Raw genomic sequence first — 20,944 nt, forward strand, 5'->3', positions numbered from 1 at the left:
ACAGAACGGTGTGAAGTAATGACCAACACTGGCGCCCATGAATCCCACCCATCTCACTAACCGGTTAGCATCACACACGCACTCCACCCCATCTTACTCATAATTTAGTTCTTCCTCTCTCCCCTGTCCCTTTGTTTATGCAATCCACTCTTTGATCCTTCCTTAGGATTCATCACCGAACATACGGCTCACCTGCCTGTCCTCAGTATCTCTCTATCCCACGTCTCTGCTCACCCACACCGCCCTCCTCCTCCTCCCTCTTCAGTCAGTGCAGGCTCCTGACCTCTCCCCCTGCATTCTCCATCACCTGAACAACCCCCTTCCCTTGGTCCAAAGTCCTGACAAAAATTCCACTGCAATACTTAGAAAAACAGGGTAGTAAGACCAGAGTAGGAAATAACACACACACACAGAGAAGTCTGCAGCTTTCAGAAAGGTGTCAATTCTCAACAGCAGCAAGGAACCAGTGCCAAAGCTCAGGGCACACCACCAGAGCACAGCCTGTCTGCCCAGGGGCTAACACTGAATACCTACAGAACAGAAAGGTATAAGAGCAGAAAATTCACACCCCCACACAACAATAGCAACAAACCCCAGCAGAACCCCAAAAGGTAGAGGAAGGAGCAGGAAACCAGAAGAGCTTTCTTTACCAAGTTATTTTAAACAAAAATTAAACTGCCAGCTATTAACTCTATTTCCATGAGCCTTTTCAATTGGATAAACCGAATGCACTCAGTGCAGTGCAATTAAGCCAACGCTGCGCCTGAAACGAAGCACTGCCAGAAATATTTAAATCACATTTTATTTTTCAAATTCAAAAATAACAGCTTTATTTAACATTACACATCTCACAGGTTTAAAATACCATGCTCTATTTAAATATCTGAGTGACAACACCATACAAATAAAATGTTACACAAAATATATTTAAGAAAATGTTTTGGTCTTCCATCTGAACAATAAATAGACAGGCACTTCTACATATACAAAGGAAGCAACCACTATTTAGAACAGCTCTCATAAAGCAAGATGTGGAGATACAGAAGAAAATCTGAGATCTGAGAACATGTTGAACTCTACGTGAGACATCATGCAACTTCAAATTTTTATTTCAAAATTCAAACCTGTTAGGAACTGCACCTTCCTACACTTGCTACTGCTTTATAGGAGGTCCAAACCATGCTCTTAGAAGCAATGTGCAATTTCAGTTGCTTGTATCAAATCAACTACCTGATCACTTTTAGTGCCAAAGCGGTTAACAAAGATGGACCAGAGCAGCTTTTCACATAGATATCATGAGTAACAAAGTCAGCATTACCAAATATGTAAGCTCAGGGTGGACAGCAGAACTGCACCTACTGCCCAGCCACAAACAAAACTTGTTCTTCCTTTCCCTTATACAATCAGACCTTTTATGGGGTGTTTCAAACCGTACTGTGTCTTCTTTTGGTTTAAAAAAAAACAACACCAAAACACATCTAATAAAAGAATAAATCCTTCAGACACAGGCACACTTTGCACAGAAGACTATATATAAAGGAGAAAACACCTGTCCAGGGTGTGTAAAGACTGAAAATGATACATTAAAAAATAAGAATCCATAACTAAACTCTCATAAAAGTGTTTTATACTTAAAACAGCATTCCCCCAATTTGTGAGTTTCAAATTTACAGTGGCCTCCACACACCAGCACTACTCAAGGAAAAAGTAAGCATCTGCTACCATCACAGTTAATGAAAGATGCTCTGCTGTGGAAGCAGGGATTGCCTACTACAAAGCATCAGTCGCTGACAGCTCTTGACTTCTATGCCATTTTAGATTTTAGACAGATACTGAAACATGACCACCAGAACAGTGGAAAAAATAGGGCCAAGCCTTTGTGCCATCCTCTCACTATGACCGTCAGTTTTCAGAAGTACATGAAGAAGGGTTTCTCCAGAAAAAAATCTGAAAACAACTATTAAGCAGAGCTTCAATGGTTCACCAAGAAAGGCAGACCCAAACTTGGAAAGCTATTTGGACTTAAGGTATTTATGCACATCGCTTCAGCAATTTAAGTGTGGGTCTTGCAAGCTTGTCCAAATCTTAATCATTTCTTGAGGATTTCTACTATGCACTAACATTAAATTTGTGTAGGAGCAGATGTTATTCCTGTATTTCTCTTCAATATCAAATGTTTTGAAACCTTTGTGTTTTTCCGGAGCAAGCCCAAGCTTCTGAAGGCACATTCCAGTATAAACATCATCAATAGGATACAGGAGTACCTGGTCAGATGCATTATTCAGTCTTAATGCCAGGTCACCGGAGTACAGAAACCCACCTCCTCCTGCATACGGAGGATACGAACCTTCATAAACACTTTCCGGGATGTAGTACTTCAATTTTTTTTCTCTATGAGGTCCAGCATCTTTGATCACATCGCCTACAAATAAGTCTTTGGCTTTGCCCTTCGACAAACTCTTCAAGTAATCCAGGATCTGATGGGTATTCACAAAAACATCATCATCACCCTTAAAAATAAACTGGACATCTGCACAACTGCTGCTCACCCACTTAAGAAACAGTACCTCTTTCAGAGTTAAATTGAAGAAAGTGTCTCTGTAGTTCCAGAGGAGAATGTCTTTGTGAGTTTCGCTCTCAAATTTTACCATGTCAGAAAGGTTAGGAAAATGATCCTCCGGTGGAGTCTGCCCAAGTAAGAACACTCTTCTGACCGTTATATCTCCCGATGTTATCTCCTTGCCCCAGGATTCCCTAATTGCTTGCCTTCTATCAAAATGTGGTATAAGTGACTTAATAGCCAGCAGCAGAAAAGGTTTATGTTTGCACTTGTTTGGCTGATCCATTATTAATGAGTAATTTCTACACCTCAAATAGAGGAGAAAGTCTTTGAATCTTTCTGGCAAACTGGCAAAGTCACTAATCTCTGAAGCCACCCATGGGTCAGGGTCACAGGAAGTGAGATTGCTCGAGTTCAAAATTAAGTTCTCTTCCACAGTCATATTGGAAAGCAGACTCAGAATTGGGTTGTACAGCAGTTCAAGCTTCTGTTGCTGCCTGTTCCAATAAGCTTTGTGAAGAGTAAATTTTCTCCAGAAATTGTCCTGTGGTATAATAACACGGCCTTCTGCATTCTTCTCTTGGCTGCCACTTTTTGAGACTTCCACAATCACATAGATGAAAATGTTTACCATCATCAGAATTCCCAGCAGCTTTAATCTTCTGCGTCCAACACTCATTTCTCATATCTGAAAAGAGAAGAAACAACTGATTTTCAGCGTTCTTTCTATCAAGTTCCTGCTTTCATTAAAATGCAAAGTACTTTCACATTAAGTAGGGCCACAAAGATGATTTGGGGCCTGGAGCATCTTTATGAGGGAAATCCGAGAGCTGGCAATCCTCAGCCTGACAAAGACCGAAAGGGGATCTTACCAATACTTAAAAATACCTAATGGGCGAGAGTCAAACGGATGGGGCCAGGATCTTTATGGTGGTGCCCAAAGAGAGGACAAGGGGCAATGGGCACAAACTGAAACACAGGACCCTGCTTTAACAGGTGGTTGGACTTGATGATCCCCAAAGGTCCCATCTGACTGCCACGATTCTGCAAAGAATGGGTAGGATGGTAACCCTGAGGACACAGTTCACTCACACTCAAAAGTGAAGACTTACCTATCTCTAATACATGCACACCTGCAGCTAGTGACGTTTGGGCTTCCACCAGCAAGCAAGATGTAAACATGTAAAATTTCTACTTCCTACTTCAGGATTTGATACAGCATTTTACAGCATGTCAAGGTTAGCAAGGACTTAATTCTCATTTAAGTCTCCTTGAAACATTTGACTGTTCAGTAATCACAGAATCACTTGGGTTGGAAGGGATCCCAGTGATCATTAAGTTCCAAGCCAAAGGCAGGGCTATCAGCCTCCAGAATCTGAGCCCTTAGTTTGGCAAAGGGGTACAAAAACTTTTTTTTTTTTTTTGCTAGCAAGGTGAGCTTTAAGAGTACAGTGTGAATTGTTCTACAATAAGGCCAGCTCTTTCAAAATTCAGTTTCAAGCTTTTATACTTGTATTCTTCTACCTTCCACCTACAAAAGAAGCAAAGCTGAATTTTCAGGTATACGGTTTGTTTCCATCCATTTCATTCAACTGTTCTGCAGGAGAAAGGCAGACAGAACCACCCAGCTGCACTGCTGATATTCAGAACTCTGCAGACAGAAGATATCACAAACTGACTTTTTTTCCTCCAAGCAGAACAAAAAGAGAATGGCAGCTGAAAGCCAAGTGTAATTACTGCTACAAAAGAAAAAGCAACTGAAGAGACTTTTAAAAAGCAGAGGTTTAATATATATATAAACCTCTTAAATTATATATAAATATAAGTCATATAAATATAACAAATTACGTATATTACATAAAACCTCTGCAAAGAAGCTTTAATTCATCAAAGTGTAAGTGATTAAAGTAAGGCAAGAAAAAAAACAAGTGAAATAACACGAAAACCCAGTTGTAGATGTTAGCTCAGAAGTCACAGAGCAACAGCAGACAGGAAGGTGCACTTGAGAAGTACACCACATACTTACTCTTCATTCAGCAGTTAAAAGTTTTTTTTTAAAAAGAAACACCTCCAGAAAGAAGTGCCTGTTCTTCCTTCATTTGACCTCACATAGCACCTGTATACAGATCTTCACATTATGCTCATGCCAGGTTTAACTTTACTTATCATCCCCCACTCAGCTAACTCTGCTGTTCTAAGTTTAATGTAGTTTTCTTCCATATCTCTAAGACAAAACCGTATCTGTGGCCAGTGTCACCATTTACACTAAATACCTGACCTGTTAGAAGCACTGGCAGCTTCAGCTACAAGCAGATGATCATGTAACAGCCTTCTCCACTCCGTAGTGAAGTACACACTGAATTACAGGCTGGAAAGCAGCAGTCCCGTGCCTCGTGGCACTCCCTGCAGCTCAGCACACGTATTGGTGCTCTCACACCTCATCCTCAGGTAGTTTTATAGCACTCTGCACTGCAACAATAAATGACGTGGTACTTCACCTATGATCTCTGCACTGAGACAGCAGGCTGAGCAGCTCACCCAGTGACTGCAAACACAGGGCTGCCAAGAGCTCAGTCACAGCCTGATTTTCCAGAGTATGTAGCACTAAGCAGCTGATCTGCTCACCACCCCTAGCTACTAAACCACAGCTATTCAACACTTTTGCAATTAATCTCCCAGATGCTAAGATCATTCCCAGTACAGTGACACACCATTGCTAATGCCTACCTCAGTGACTAAACAAGATCTTTCCAACCTCTATGTCATTGTGAGACATGTACAAATTCGTCACCTACAACATCTTCCTCAGTCTTTGTTTTATTCCCACACCTACAGCAAATGGGACAGCAAAACCTCCATTAGTTAGACTTGGTACAAAGTTTCCTAACAAAAATACCAGCCTAGGGAAAATCACAGCAGTTCCACCTACATGTATGATACGTGTTGTCAGTCCCACATCCCAGCACTCCTGGCACCATTTTCAGCCTTGCTTTCTAAAGCTGTATACAACATCACTGATAAAATTTCTGAGCATATAAAGGTAACGTAGCATTAAGTGTCAGTACAAGAAAAAGGAATAAAACCAGCCACCTTTACCTAAAAAAAAACAACAGTGGGATCACATTAAGCCCTTGGAGCACTAGACTGAGCTCTTGAACTAAAAGGAAGTAAAAGACAATCAACAGCCATCCAAAAGGCTATTTAGGCTGTTTCCATCACACACATAAGCCTCCAGTTTAATATTAACCTGAATCATGACACCTTTAGATGGAAGCAGTAAGATGGTGCCAGTTGGGCCACTTCATATCAAGGGAACCGGATTCAGCACAGTATTACAACCCTCATAAAAAAGAGGGAAGAGGAAGTTGCATCTTTAACACTGCAACTGTTCTCTATTCCTCATCTGCTTTGCTGACACAGCTACGAATGAGCGAGGCAGAACAGCAATGGAGATGGTGTGCCCTAAGCAGCTCTCTGTGGAACAGCAGCACGGAGTACACGAGGGCACCCACTGCACACTCACAGCTTACTGGCAGCAACCTGGACAGATCACAAGCACTTTTCCTACTCCAGTAATAGCTTCTTCTATCACCACCTGCACTGCAAAGCTCCCAGCTGTCTTTCCTTTGACTGATGAGAATGGAACATCCACTAGGGACGACAGGAATAAGCTAGAAGTGATCTAGTACTTAAATCTATCCAATGAAACCAGTGTAAAAGCCTCACTGAAGAACTAAATACAGTACAAAGCAGTGCTTTACCTGCATAAAATCCTGCTGGTTTTGCTTTTAAAAACAGAAAAGGTGAGAATGCACAGCTAGTCTGCACAAAAGTAAAACACAAGCACGTGCTATATACTGGTATAGCAAAATGCAGTATGCAGAACCTTAGAAACATAGGTATGGTACAAAATTGTCCAGTTCCAGCTGGGATGGGATACCTACACTGAAAGGTGATCTGACACACAGATTTTCAATGTTTGCTATCCAGATCTGAAGACAACCATTGCAATCTGTTAAGGTTTGTAAGAACTCTTCGCATTTCTGCTTATGCAACTTCCAGCAGTGCAGCGGTACTGACACAACTGCACACAGCAACCATTTGTTTAAGGCCTTTAGAAACATCCACGTGACAAGAAGAAAGGGGTTAATATTAACCGTTCTCTGGGTAAACCAAGGGCCTGCTGCAAAAACAGTACCTGAAAACTATTCTGCCTAAGTAGGTGGAGGGGGCAACAGGACATTTGCCTTCTTCAGCTCTATTCCATTTCAGTCAAACTAAGATACTGACAGAAGGAAATGCATGTGCAGCCATGGGAGGAGCACTGGGATCAAGAGATGGATGGGAAAGCAGAACCTGGGAAGACAAGCAGCATCACTGTGGGACCAGGCAGTGAGCCACTAAGCAAGTGGAACTACAGCAGGAGAAGAAAATGGGTATTACAGAGAAGCCGTGGGCTACAAGAAGAAATTCCAAGCATCCAAAAAAATTAAGTCCATGTAATCTTAATGCAAAAAGGTGAGGAAAAGTGCTCACTGACTGCTTTAAAACAGCATTATTTCATGCCTTATCATAAGAAAATTCCAATAAATATTCCAAGAGCTTGTAAGAAACCTATTCAGAGATTTAGAAGAGTTGGTATAAAATGAGTGTGCGCACTCCATGCACTTCCAGAATCATAAAAGCCACTCCTTGGATGCAATAGTTCAGTAGAACAGGAGGTCACACACCCCCAACAGAAGAGCCAAGCTCAAGGTTGACACCAAGACAGGCTCCTCAGCCGTGTGCTTCACCGCATGAACTCCATGCACCGCAGTTTGGATACTGCAGATGAATTCTGATTAGCCCTGTTACAGCATTCTATTTACTGTAAGCACTTCATAAAGCTGGCACACAGACGGCATGATGACAATTTGCAGCTTTATTTGTTACCCAAGTGCTATTAAAACATTGCAGTGTGAAGTCTCTGAGGTTCAGCTGCGGGAAAAAAAAGAGGCAGATGCTACAAGGAAGTAGCTATAAAAAAGGCCCAGAAGGCAATCCTCTGCCAGACAATGATAAGGAAGCACAACGTTTGTAGTGGGTGTTCACTTGTGCTCAAGATCACAGCTCTCTTAAACAAAACAGTATGCTTTCTAGACATACTGAACATTGGTTTCTTGATTCCAAGGCCAGCCAATTGCTATTGAAGCATTCTTCCTTTATGCTTTTACTTACAAATTATATTCATTGATCTCAAGTCTCAACACGTAAGCTTAAAAGGTGCAGTCAAAGTAAAGCTGTAATTCAGTTTTCTAAAAGCCTTCCACCTTTTTGCAAGCTTCAGCAGAGCTACGGCAGGCTGATCTCAACACAGAACTTCACTCTGTATCTGGTATCCCTTACAGCAGTCGTGCACGCAGCTTCTGGTCATGTTAGCAACAGCAGCACTTACAGTTCTGAAAAAGCATTCAATTTAACACACCATAAGCTACACACATTCCCTCTACCCACTTGTGAGATGAGTCACCAGGTCTTTAACACCTTGTTTCAGTCCACAGGTGACCGGCAAAGGCTTCAGAACATGAAGAGAAGGTTAAGACCCCTGACCTGTTGTTGAAGAAGCCTGGTTTTTTTTCCAGCTTTAAAGAACATGAACACTATTCCTTTTATTACCTACACACAACCGTACCTCAGAACTCCATCCAAGTCTACTCTGACACAATGCAAATGAAGAACACCCTCAGGACTGGCACGCAGTCAGCAGATACTCACATTCTGCTTCTGCAGAAGCGTTTTGCATTGCTGACCACTGAGTAACAGTCAATATTATCTGTGTTCCACAAACACAACAGCACTCCAGCTGGGAGGAAGCTATCCAAACAGCACATTTCACTGAAATTCAGAGCTGTTGATGCTTATTTTAACAATAATTTTCATTAGTTTCAAACACATTTTGAATCATCTTTCGGGACAGCATTTACTTTTGGGAGAAACTCATACGTATTTTAATACCAAAAGTCACAAGTGAAACTTGGGTGTGGAGTTCTGCAACCCAAAAAACAAAAGCAGTCAGGAAGGTGTGCTTGTGTTTGCCCAGAACACAGCTCAAGGCAGAAGGAACCACAAATCATCTCCATTACAGCCAATCTAGCTTTACATTCTATTTCCTTCTGGTTGTCTTCAGCACAGTCACAACATTTTCCTCCCAAAGAAGAAAAAACAAAACCAAACCAACAGCGAAGGAAATCCCAACATCAGTACAGTGAGGCATTTCTTTAGCAACACCTGGTTTGCTGCAGAAGGTACACGAATGTTTTTTGGGCCAGAACTACCTCTGAACTGTGTTTAATTACTGTTACTGAAGCTAATTGCAATTTGTCTATTCCCTCTTTGAACCCATTTACATTTCCAACTGTGTGAACCTCACAGGCAATGAGTTTCTCCATTCTTCTTATGGAAAGTGCTCTGGATGACTTATTTTTCTATTATCAGGCAGAAAGAAAACTCTTTGAAAGTAAAACAGAAAACTTTCAATTATTTTTTCTATCTGTGTTTGCCATGCTACCTATATAGCGAACCTTCACATGCCCTCTGTTCTTTCTTTGCAGGGTGAATACTTGCAGCCTTGTTACTTCTGGAAGCCTTCTGCATCTCTGAAAGGTCTTTATCGTTCCTCCTCAGCCATTTCTATTAAATCATTTAGGATATGGCAATCAAGAAAGCATTTAGTACTGTAAGCTCACAGGAGTTAGTGAAGACTCTTGTTAGAGCCATTTATCCGCAGTACTTAGTGTTAAGAGATATAGTCAGCCTTTCTAGACATAATAGCAGAAGAGAAATAATTCAAAAATAAGCACAGAGTTTGAGAAGTACTGATTTCCCTCAAACATCTCTGCATACTCCCATCAGTTAAGATGCCTTTTCATTTACTGCTGGTAGGCCAGAGCTGAGCAGACCAAAGTCTTCAGTTTGCGTCAGTGATGCTTTCGTGGAAAGCCACTGTTGTCTTGTGACCCATGGAACGTTAGATCACCTCGGTTCAGTTACTTGCACTCGTCAATTATCACTAATCAGCACTCCATTCAGTAGATTAAGTGGATCTGAGGCCTCAACGTTCCCAGTATTACTCACTGAACAAGTTAGTCCCAGACCGTGCCCTATGATTTAAGGAAATGGAATGTACAGTGCACAGAATCACAGATGGTTTATCAGCTTTGTATTACATTTAATATTTATGGCATGGATGAAGGGAGTAAGGTAACTCCTTCCCCAGACAGGCTCTCCCTCTCTTTTCTGAGACAGGAACGAAACCTGGAAAAGTCTTCCTGAACATAGGAATTCACCTGAAACCGACAGCACCAAAGTAGGATTGTTAGGTGGTTGTCTATCTTGTAATGAAGCAAGCATGTCGGTGCCACAGATGTGCTGCCTCTCAGCAAATTACTCTTTTCTACTCCCTCTAACCCTGATCCATGCACTCAGCCAGCTCACAAACGTGACTTCACAGTAGCTACAGCAATAAACTTGGGCCATCTCCAACTCCACCACAGGAGTATCTCACAGTGGCACTCTAGCTTATCAAGTCTGAAACTGGTACGAAAGAACTGAAGCATTAGTTCCTTCCTCTTACATAACTGAAAACACCTCCACCTCCAAACTTCAAGCTTCAGAGCTCCCCTAGTGATAAAACTCTTCATTGTCCCTCCTTTCCCAACAGCCCACCTGAAGCCCTCTCCCTACAGAAGGGCTTTCAGGCAGGCTCTTGCTTTGAAGTAAAAGCTTCTTAGTGTCAAGAAGTTCTAAATTGTCTTCCTCTCCAGATCCCCAAATTGCAACAAAACCTTCTGCAGCAGCATCGGAGCCACTTACAGACTTCAGGAAATAACTGCACCATTCATTCTCTATTCATTCAGCAGCTTACTGTTCAGTCACAGGGAAAGTAAAACAACTTTGGATCCACCTTCTAAAAATAAGGTGAACAAATGTACGCCTGCAAACATGGGTGAAAATCCCTCGCTGCCAACCAAAGTGTTAAAAACAAAAAAAAGGAAGGAAAGGACAACTCTCACAGCTTCCCCACACAGAGATCTCACTCTGCGTGGCAACCAGCCCAGTATGGTGCAGGAACGCTTCCCTCCCACCTCGTGTAGATCATGCACTCAAGACAAGTTACTCCAGTGCTCATGTACAATTCAGTCCAGCAGTAATTTAACAAACCTGGAAAAAAGCCTTTGAGATTTTGTAACGTGGTAACTTTCTGCAACTATCTTCTGCTATCATACAAGGAAAAACCACCACAAACATGAAGGAATGGCCTTCTAACCTCTGGCTGACTTTATCATACACTGAAGCACTCTCACACACCTCGTTTGGTCTTACAGCTCCTGTTTTATGAAGGTGACACTCTGAGAAGCCTGCTTCTACTATGTTTTGTATTATGTTTCCCGGAGTGGATCACATGTAGCCATGAAGGAACAGCCCCCAACAACGTGCAAGGTGGAAACCAACATCGCTCTTGTTTTCGCTAATTCATAAACAATTTCATGAAAAGCACATGAAGGTTATTACACAACCTACAGATCTCAGATACATGAGAGAATGCATCTGCCACCACCTCAGCCACACGTGGCCCAGCCCTGTCACTGGAGCATTTGGTTAGGCTAAACTCAAAACCTAGGACCAGCTCAAAGAACGACCAATGAGTATTTGAATTCTTTCAAGTGTCCCTGCAGGAGACCAAGGTATATGCAATAAACTGCGTATGGGTGTGCAACAGAGATTAAAAAAAAAAAAATTGAATAATCAAGCTGATAACCCAGGGGAAAGTCTTAACTTGCTAAAAAAGCACTGAAGCTTAATCCCGCAGTATTTGAGGGCTTACAGCTGGAGAGCAACGTGTTTTTCCGAAGCCAGTACACAAAAGCCACGTGTTGTTCAGGCTTTAGAGTTATGAACTGTGACGTCAGTTAGGAATAACCCAGAGCTGGCAGCTCCCGATTCACAAACTTCAGTTTTTAAAATGCTCTGAGAAGGCTCTGTGTTGGATGAACAGTAAACCATAAAGAACCCAGAGAGGAGGCTTAACCGGGTGGAAAAAAGAGAAGCAATTCTTGGAAGAAAACTGTCATTCATCACTTCAGCTTCAGGTGGGGTACAGTTCCACAGCAGTTTAAGCAGTGTCAGTCACAGCTGACGTACTCATGTTATTTAATTCTTCCCGTGCTGACTGCACAGCCCCATCTCACCCTTCACCAAAGCGACCTGGCTGCGTCAGTTCAGGGAACTGAAGAGGCTGAAAAAAAGAACCTAACAATAACAGGGCAATTAGCTCCCAGCTGGCTCTGTCAGCAGGTTCACTCACCGCTGTGCCAGATGCCGTACCAGCACAGAAAAGGCAAGCTGAGACCAGAGCAGATCCCATGATGAATCCGCTTTCACGTAACAGCACTGTGCCACTCCTGCTTGTTTCCCCACACGCAGTGAGGCCCCGCTGGCTGGCCAGGCACGTGGCAGCACCAGGGCACCAGAAGCTGCTTCAGGTTCCAAGCTCTGAAGCTTCCCCTGCTGCAGTGAGGCCGTGAGCTCTACCCCTTCCCACTACTCGCACCAATGGGCTGCTACTCACTGGGGGTGGTTAGCTCAACCAGAGCACTGTACTTCCAGAAGTGCTGGAAGGCTGAAGTGGATAACCACTGAACACCTGACCCCGATACTGAGCACCTGGGTCAGCACGAGCTGACAGAGCCAAGGGGGAACACTGCAAGCCCGACTGCTGCACTCAGTGTACTCACAGTCTGTTGGACAGGCACTGTCCTACTTCATACAGTTATGCCGGATTAGTAAAAATGGAAGAGACACAGCCTATGTATTGAATACACAACCACAGCATCCACAAACAAGCCAGATCACCTCCTTGGCATCTCAGCCAGCGTTACCTTAAAGCCAGTAATTACTGCCCCCATAACCATATTCTGACAACCTTTACCTGCACACACAACGCCGATGGTTTAGTCAACAAGGAAAACTGACCCTTAAGCACTATGCTTCACATCTATAACATTACTCCCACCATATCTTCTTGCCTGACAACAGATAAGCCACGCTGCTAAGAACCACATTTTATAACCAAGGATGCTGTAACTTGGTATGCCCAATTAGGTGATTACCTCCAGACCACCCCACTTGAGGGTAAAAAAAGACACCCATTTCAACTCAGCTTCCTGGATTTGCTGTCATTGGAGCCAGCAACTGGGCGATGGGAAACCGTGGTGCTGACAACCTTCCCAGCCATCTCAGGCCATCTCTCCCAGCCCAGGTAAGTGCTACACAATTACTCAACCATGTGTCTAATCAAACCAGATTAATGATGTGAGTGTATCAGTCCAAACTTCTGCCTCTCTACTTGTAATACTAAATTAAATAAATGTTCAAGAACACAAGTATGTGAAAAGATTTTTGTTCTTTGATGATTTGGGTTTCAAGTGTACTAACTAACACAGGGAAGACTGTTTTTACCTTCCTGTGGGATTCATTTATAGTTCAGAAAACAAGTGGAGCTGTAAAGTAGGCAAGTTCATTTTCCTCCTTCAAACTTGCAAAAGAAAAAACAGATCTCATTCCAACCTATCAAGTTCAAGGAAGCAGGAGCAATTTTTCCCCCAGCTGTAAGCAGCTAAAGATGCATATAATACCTCAAGGATTTTGCAAAAGGCCTTTAAGCAGGTTAAGCAATTAACTCCCATTCACTTCAACCTCATTGATGTTAAGAGCAGACCGGCTCATAACCTTGTAAATCCAACCAGGAACTTCTGCATCTGGTACCTGCACAGTAATATCAAGTACCCACTATAACTGACAGTGGTTTAAGTCACCAATTTCAACCTGTTATGCATACCTTTCACTTCTTATTTTTATTCAAAAGCAAACGAATAGGTTTCAGTAACATCACCCCACTTAAAGACCACCTTCTGCTACCACAGACTTTATGTGATTTTAAAAACTCACTGCCCAAGCCATAAGACAGCACAACTTCCCAGTGCAGTCCAACACCCAGCAGCAGCTCTCCTTACACTGAACAGCCTTTCCCAGATTTGCATCACTATGGGAAGGTTAATTCCCAACCCTATCGGTTCCTCAATACAGCCCACAGCACAGCTGCAGACAGCAACCCCGGCACAACAGGAGCACTGCTGCTGCACCTACACCTCCGACGATGTGCTTTCACACGTAGCTGGAGCATCCCGCAGCTTCCTCTGTCAGAAAGCTGGTTCCCAACATAGACCCACGTGTGGCATTGAATGGAGCAGCTGCAGGAGGATAAGCAGAGCAGCAGGCAGGTGTCAGCAGCACCAAGCAGCACCGCAGCATTCCGGCCAGCACGTTACCAACCAGTCTTTATCTCATACAGAAAGAGAAGGACGTTAGTCATTCACACAAAAATCAAGACGACTTGCTTAGTTGGTTTACAATTGAAGTCATTTAATCAACGGCCAAATTTAAGAATTTATTTGCAAAGACGAGCATAACGAGTTAGTTGATGTTTTTCATCACTTGTCATTGTATCTCCCTCAGACAACAAAGCTTTCTTAACCATGATGAAACTGCTTCATCAACTCTCCCTTTAAGTCTCAGCACCACACCCATCACACAGTGGGATTCCTTCCCTTACTTAAATGCTAATTGCTCCTCAAGAGACATCAGCTCAGCCACCCTTCCGCGCAGCTCACCAAAGACATTTAAATGAGGCTGGCTTTTCACTGTGCTTTACGTGATCCGGAGACTTGGGAAGGTTTGCATACCCATTTCTTAAAACCGAGAAGGCCCACGGAAATCAGTGAGAAAGAGAAGTGCCGGATCAAGCTCAATAAACCCACAAAACTTCACGTTCACTCACTTACTTATATTTGCTGGGTTTCAAGCACCAAAGTATCGAAGATTCCACCTTCTCTGAGTCAAGTGCTTCTCTGAATACGTCCTACCACGGTAGAAACATCACATACTAATCCTGCGGCGACTCATGCTCAAAAACATCGTGACCACACCTCCTTCCTACATACCTGCTACTTTTTCGGCTTAAGAGGTTCTCTTACAAACAACCACGAGGGATTAAATGTGGGCGTATCCGAAAAATATATATATATAAAAAGTAAAAGTTTAAATTAGAAAAGTAAATGGATATCCACCCACTTGCTTCAAAACTAGTTACGTACCTCCACCACACGGCAATAGAAAAACATAAATAAATATACGTGCTAGGAAAAAAAACAGCTCAGCTAGAGAGGCAATAGAAGGTCTGTTCTGAGCTTTTGGAAACCGATCAATTCTAGCAGCCTTCCAGAAACAGCAACACGAAAAACAGACACGTTAAACGCCTCAATATTTGAAGGAAATACTTTTTCCCTCCACGCTCTGCGCTTGCTACAAAGATACAGCCATCAAACTAAACAAAACAAGCCGTCAAACCTCTGCTGAAGCAATAGGGATACGTTTGACAACAGCTTTTTTGCTTTTGGCTGGACTTTACTGGCCTATTCTCGGCACTAGGAGGACACATTTCAAGAAGCTTCGCAAGAAGCCTGCCTGCCGGGCTCTAGCATTTAGGGCAAAAAACGCTCCATCTTAAAAACGCGAAAACAAGCGGGATTTCTACGCAGCAGCACTATACAACGCAGACCTGGAACACCATCCCTCGACAATGGACAGAGCTGCTCAGAAGCTGCCCGTCCATCCCCAGGAAGAGGCAGGACGGCTCGCCCCGCTGTGACAGCTGCGCCAGGTGGCAGCACAGCGACGGACCCCGGGGCTCCGGGCACGTCCTTGCAGCCCAGCTCCGACAGCCTCCCTGCTCCAAAGCGAGGAGACGGTCTCCACGTACGGCACAACTTACTCGGGCAGAAAATGAAATCTGCTGGGAACGTGAAAGCGTCCTATCCTCTTCTCGTTCTTCAAAGGCTGAGGAAGCGCTACTTCAGCGCCGATAACGCGTATTTCCTCGGCAGCATCGCTACGCAGGAGCAGCGGGTAACGAAGAAAGAAAGCGAGGAGGTGCTCGCAGGCGGCGGTAACCGATGCAACGACCACGGGCGGAGGGAGCCGGCCGGACAGGGCAGCAGCACCGCCACAACGCGTGACCTTCACGAGTTCCTGCAGCGGCACCTCGCTTTCCTCTTCCGCACCGCGCTCCCGCTCGGTTTAACCATCAACCCCGCGAGCTCCGGCCGAAGGCTTCGTGCAGGCTGCCGAGCGAGCTGCGTCTCGGCCGCGATTAAGCCAGCCGTGCCCTCCCGACGGAGCCTCGGCGTTTCTCCGGCTTCGGCCCCGCAGCTGCGCCGGCACTGCGGTAGCGCAGCGCTCCGGGTCGCGAGGCCTCAAGCCGCCCGCCAGCCCGCACTCCCTCCCCGCAGCGCGGCCCCCGCCCGCACCTCGCCACGCCGCCGCGGGGCTCCGCCGGGGATCGCGCCGCCGCCGCCTCCTCCAGCATGCTTCAGCCCAGCCGCCCGCGGGTGGGGGCCCTCCGCTCCGCTCCGCCCCGCCGGGGGCTCCGCACCTGAGGGCGCCGCCGCCCGCCCCGCTCCGTCCCGGAGAAATCACGGCCGCGATACGCAGCGCCTGTATAGAGGGAGGCGCCTCACTTGTTGCCGCCCGCCTCTGCCGGGGCAACCGCGCGACCCCCCGCGGCTCGCGCACCGCCCCCGCGCAGTGGAGACGGGTGGGGAGCGCGGGGCGGGCTCGGGGTCCCTGCGCCCTCTTCCCCCCCTACCGGTCGTCTCTGTGGTTGTCGGATCGCTGCGGCGCCCTGCGGGCGGGCGGGCGGGAGCAGGGAGAGCACGGCGCCTCCTCGCTGACAACTCCCCCCCCCCGCCCCCAGCCCGTCTCACCGCCGCGCCTACCGCGACCTCCGTCCCCTCGGCGCCATGATCCCCCTCGACACCTCACACCTTTCCTGAAGTAAAAAGCAGTTCCCCCCACCCCGGAAGGGGAGCTAGGTGCCCACGCTGCTGCCCGTCTCAGGAGCCATGTTGTGGGGTGGGAGCGAACGCACCCCCGCCTCACTCGGTTTGCTGACAGGAGGGGTTGAGACTGCAAACCCTGGCTGAGCAGTCCTGTGGAAGTGGAGAAACCTCCAAGCCCCTGGATGTTTGCTGAAACAAAACACAGAGCTGTGCACTGTTACAGCACGGAGCACTGCCATCCATCCTGCCACAGCAAACCCACAGCCCCCAGCACACAGCTGCGGCTCCCGGGGACTGCGAGCCCCACATCTTTTTTCCCCTGTACCGAAAGAAAATGAACGTGTGCCGTTTGATTCCATTTTTGGCAAACAACACGAGTCCCTGAAGCACGTATCCAGCTCCCCATACTTGGTCGGACTCCACAGAAAACCTGTAGGAAGTTTCCTGGAGAAGTCTCTTAGGCTGCTCCAAAATCTTGTCCAGGAGTCTGAAAGTCATCCGTGGTGTGTTCAGAGGGACAGTGGTGCACGTTCCATTTTTTCTTCAAATATTTATAGATGTGCCTTGTGTTTGAGTAAAGCTGACGCTACTGGTGAGGTAGAAGGATTACAGCAGAGGGAGGAATTACCCTAAATCGGCAGGCATTTTTGTCCATTAACTAACACAAGGCTAAAAGGAGAATTAAGCATCTGGCGGTCAGGAGGTTGGCTCCGCTGCCAGGGAGATTTCATAGCAGTATGCTTCAAGATCAATTATTGTAAATAAAGGAAAACAAAAATGAACTTGAACAGTGTGCTGCATAACACTAGGTGCTACGGTGCCTGGAGAAAAACACTGAAGCTGGAAGGTCTGGGCCTTGGACGTGCATTAGTGGCCTGTTGTCTTTGAGGAAGGACATTTCTCCCTCCTCCAGGTCCCACACCTACAGCAGTGCCTGCATCACGCCAACTCAGCTGGTCATGGGGCTGCATTGTGAAACCCTGCAAGGAGGAAGGGTGGTGTAACCCAAACACATTCCCCGACCCAGTTCACAGCCAAGCCTCTTCAATTGGCCAAAGGGGGAGAATGCCTAGAACCAATCTTGCCACCAACACAATATAATGTCATCCCACAGCTTTACTACAATGCTTGTGCTGTGTTTGGGGCAGCTGCACCCTAAATACCTGAGTAGGGGTAAGGCAGGAGCTCTCCTTCCAGTCCCACTCCCCTGAATGCAGGCAGCTCGACCTTCCCCATATCTGCACATCATGCATGCCAAAATATTGGGTTGGCTTCCTACCTTGCACTGCCAATGAGCTGGTCCCAGCAGGAGTAAGAGTGAACTCAGGGCTGTCCTGGGGCTGGGGCTGAAGGGCTTCAGTGCTCCTCAGCAGGCAGCAACTGCATGAGACCTGCGCGTGCTAAACCCAGATCTCCTCTGTCAGTCATCAGGTGTAATAAAGTCTCATTATCACAAAACAATCCTGCTGAACAGTGCTCCCCTCCTCTACGCCCTCCCTTCAGGCTTCATCCCCTTGTCCTACATGCTCTTGCTAGGGCCAGGACACATCCCCAGTTTGGGGTGAGGTGTGCACTGTGGCTAACACAAGCTAACCAACCCCTTGGCAAAGTGAAGGGGAGGGGAAGCCCACGCCAAAGGCAGTCTGCTGTATTTAAACTAGACCCCTTCCTTCCTGCTTTGCTTTCTGCGCCAGCATCATGCTAGGCCCACACCATCACCTGTTGGGTTTTTTTGTTTTTTTTTTTGTTTTGAAGTGTCTTGGTCACTTTCAGATTTATCTTTAGTTGATTTTATCCGTATCTCTTCTTTCCCCCTTTGCAGCAGGCCCTATTGCTTACGGGCACACAACACAGGAGAAAAAACACTGTTGAGAGAAGCATATGGGAACTGCTGAATCACGACCTGAACCACTGATTGATCACCTGAGGTGAGCACCAAGTCAGCCATGGGGGCACAGGTGAAAGTGATATACCTGTGTGATTGGAAGGGGTGGAGCCTGGCTCCACCTCTCCCAAACCCCATTTAAGGGCTGACCACCACCAGGGAAGGTTCTATTCTTGGAGATCCTTCCTATGTGGAGTCCCCTGTGAGCCTTGTCATCCTGAAGGTGAGCCATCTTCTCTTTATCTTCTCTTTTGTATTGTTTCCTATCTATATAGAACTACTCAAAATATACTATTATCTCTACTATTTCTTTGTGGAGTACCATCCTTGGGAGTTATTTACCCTACAAGAAGCCACAAATCCACCTGATCCCACACCATCTTGTGTCATGACCTGACACAGCCTTATCCATTAATTAATGGGAACCAGTTCCTAACAGCACCTAGACATGCTGTTCCCAGGCTTGCTGTCATTGTTGGTGTTGTTGCTTTGAACACACTGTATGCAGCCTAGTAGGGCCTGGCAGGGCAGGAGGATTTTATATACAGCTGTTCAGATCTCCAGTGGAGTGGCAGAGTGATGACTAACCTTATAAAATACACTTTCTAAAGCACTGATGATAGAGTAGACACTAATTACGCCTGCTAGAAGGACTGCTGGGAAGTACAGTCCCATGGCCACCTTCAGCATGCTTGGCTGAGCAAAGCAGGATGTAAAGGACCACATCTGAACACAGTCCCAGTAAGTTGTCTTCTGGATGGCTGACTGTGGTTTGGGTAAAGCTTAACAAAGCTCGGAAAAATTCAGTGTTAAAATTGTTCTGCATGTTTTAGGTCTGCAAAGCTGAGTTTTCTTACGATTCCGATAGTAAATGGCTGCTTTTTTTAATTATTATTATTTCTCCTGAGAAAGAGAGCAAATTCTTTTGATTGCAGCCACTGTCAGTGGCACGTACACACTTAAATTCAGTCAGAATCAGGAATGATATTTTTGCCTACGCATCAAAAACATCACCTTCCTTCACCATCACCATGTAAATTATTCGATGCAGTGCACTGCCCTTGCCAGCAAACTGCAGAGCATCAGGCTGTTCTCACGGGATGGCCACAGTGAAGCAGTACGTGCAGGACACTGGAGTTGTGTCAGTTGGTGACACTAATCCTTAGTGCCTGAGCTTTTCCACAGCAAGTGTGATATTCACAAAAACCAGGAAAGTACGTTTTAAAAGGATTCCACTCTCACTTTTGATCGAGTTTTAAATCAGTTCTATTTTTTTCCAGTCTATTTATTCCTTGCTGTCATAGCAATTGGGTGCACTGCAATAAAAAGTTATTTTGGGGGGCTGCTGCTTTAACAGCTGAGCTATGTACACTGGCCTTTCCTCTATCATTTTCTTGTTAATTAATAATTGGTACATTGCCAGAAGCAAAAGAGAAGTAGGAACAAGTCCCAGGTTACAAAATCATCAAGGTTATCTTGCTCTTCTTGTTTCACTGCAGCAAAGTAAGAGGGAAGGATGTCAGATGCAGCCAGGCAGCGAGCTAGTGCTGCCACTGCGATGTGGAGCCAAGACCCACAAGCTGCCCTCTCAAGGTACCTTCTGCAGCCACACTTGTGAACATGGTCAGTGCCTCCTCCCTGGCAGAAGCTCCCCAAAAGGGAGCAGAACACCTCTCATCAGAAACACTGACTGCCCCCACATGGAGCACCTGTAAGTCCAGCACAGAGCAGGACAGCAATAGTGGAAAGAGACTCATCCCTATTTGCTTTCTGTTATTTGTAAACTGTGGGCAGAGCTATGCCATACTTGCATTGATTCACATTTCCATATAATAATTGCTCCCTGAGCTGCTTGGATTCAAGTAAATGCTCTAGAAGGACACAGCTGCCATTTGTAGGTGAAGACTGCAGGAACTAGTGGTGTTTTCCTCCCAGCGAGGCTCCTCCTGCAGCAGTGTGCTCAATGGGACAAGGAGGAATCTATTTGAAATTCAACCCCTGTGTCAGTAGAAACCAGGCAATAATTATTTTGCAAACAGCAAAGACATGTACAGAACTTTTTTTTCCTGTCCTGGAATTGTGAACATCTTATCCCTCACCTTGCTTTACATCCGAGGCATCCCACAGCATTTTGCAGCAAGCTGAAGAGCTGCAAACCTGAAATCTGCCAAGCAGCATAAGCTTCCTCACTGGTGAGAAAACTTAGGAAAACATGTGCTGGAGCAGCTTCAGCTGAACCTCTTCATTTTGTTTTAATTTTTTTGCACCCATCAGCCCCCAGCTGCAGAAAAACTGCCAGGCCTCACATATAACTTCGATTTTTAAAACATCTTGACTTCGTGCCTCTCCTTGATAACGCTTTGCTGCATGACTTCCCTTGGACTCTGACAGTGCCAGCTTGGGTAACCTAACTCCAGTTAAAATCATTCATTTTGTGGGACGGGTGCTGACATCCAAGCTGCCTGTTCTCTGGGCAGCGTGGAGGCCTGCCAGTAAGCAGAGGCTAAGCCAACACCACGTGCAGGAGGTTTTTCAAGACACTCCCAAAAGTTTGGCAAAGAACTT

At 45.6% G+C, this 20,944-nt stretch overlaps 1 protein-coding gene across 5 annotated transcripts; it reads right to left on the minus strand.

Moving 5' to 3' along the window:
• Positions 1-815: 815 nt before the first annotated feature.
• On the minus strand, positions 816-16,124 carry B3GNT2 (UDP-GlcNAc:betaGal beta-1,3-N-acetylglucosaminyltransferase 2). 5 transcript variants are annotated; one of them, XM_065739561.1, is made up of 2 exons: positions 15,964-16,124; positions 816-3,248 (listed from the first exon to the last, which is right to left on the minus strand). In XM_065739561.1, the coding sequence occupies exon 2, from the start codon at positions 3,237-3,239 to the stop codon at positions 2,046-2,048; it is 1,194 nt and encodes a 397-aa protein (XP_065595633.1). In that variant the 5' UTR covers positions 3,240-3,248; positions 15,964-16,124; the 3' UTR covers positions 816-2,045. The 5 variants fall into 5 exon arrangements, with proteins under 5 accessions (XP_065595633.1, XP_065595637.1, XP_065595636.1 ...); XM_065739565.1 differs by having other exon boundaries at positions 16,089-16,105; XM_065739564.1 differs by lacking the exon at positions 15,964-16,124 and adding an exon at positions 14,009-14,025.
• Positions 16,125-20,944: the final 4,820 nt, after the last annotated feature.

This window comes from Cyrtonyx montezumae, unplaced genomic scaffold, assembly GCF_038088225.1.
Source record: "Cyrtonyx montezumae isolate F1298 unplaced genomic scaffold, pur_monq_1.0 scaffold_24, whole genome shotgun sequence".
Lineage (NCBI taxonomy): Eukaryota > Metazoa > Chordata > Aves > Galliformes > Odontophoridae > Cyrtonyx > Cyrtonyx montezumae.

Bases quoted from the DNA above. Each gene is read 5' to 3' on its own strand.
- B3GNT2 (XM_065739561.1), bottom strand. From the start codon at position 3,239: ATGAGTGTTGGACGCAGAAGATTAAAGCTGCTGGGAATTCTGATGATG.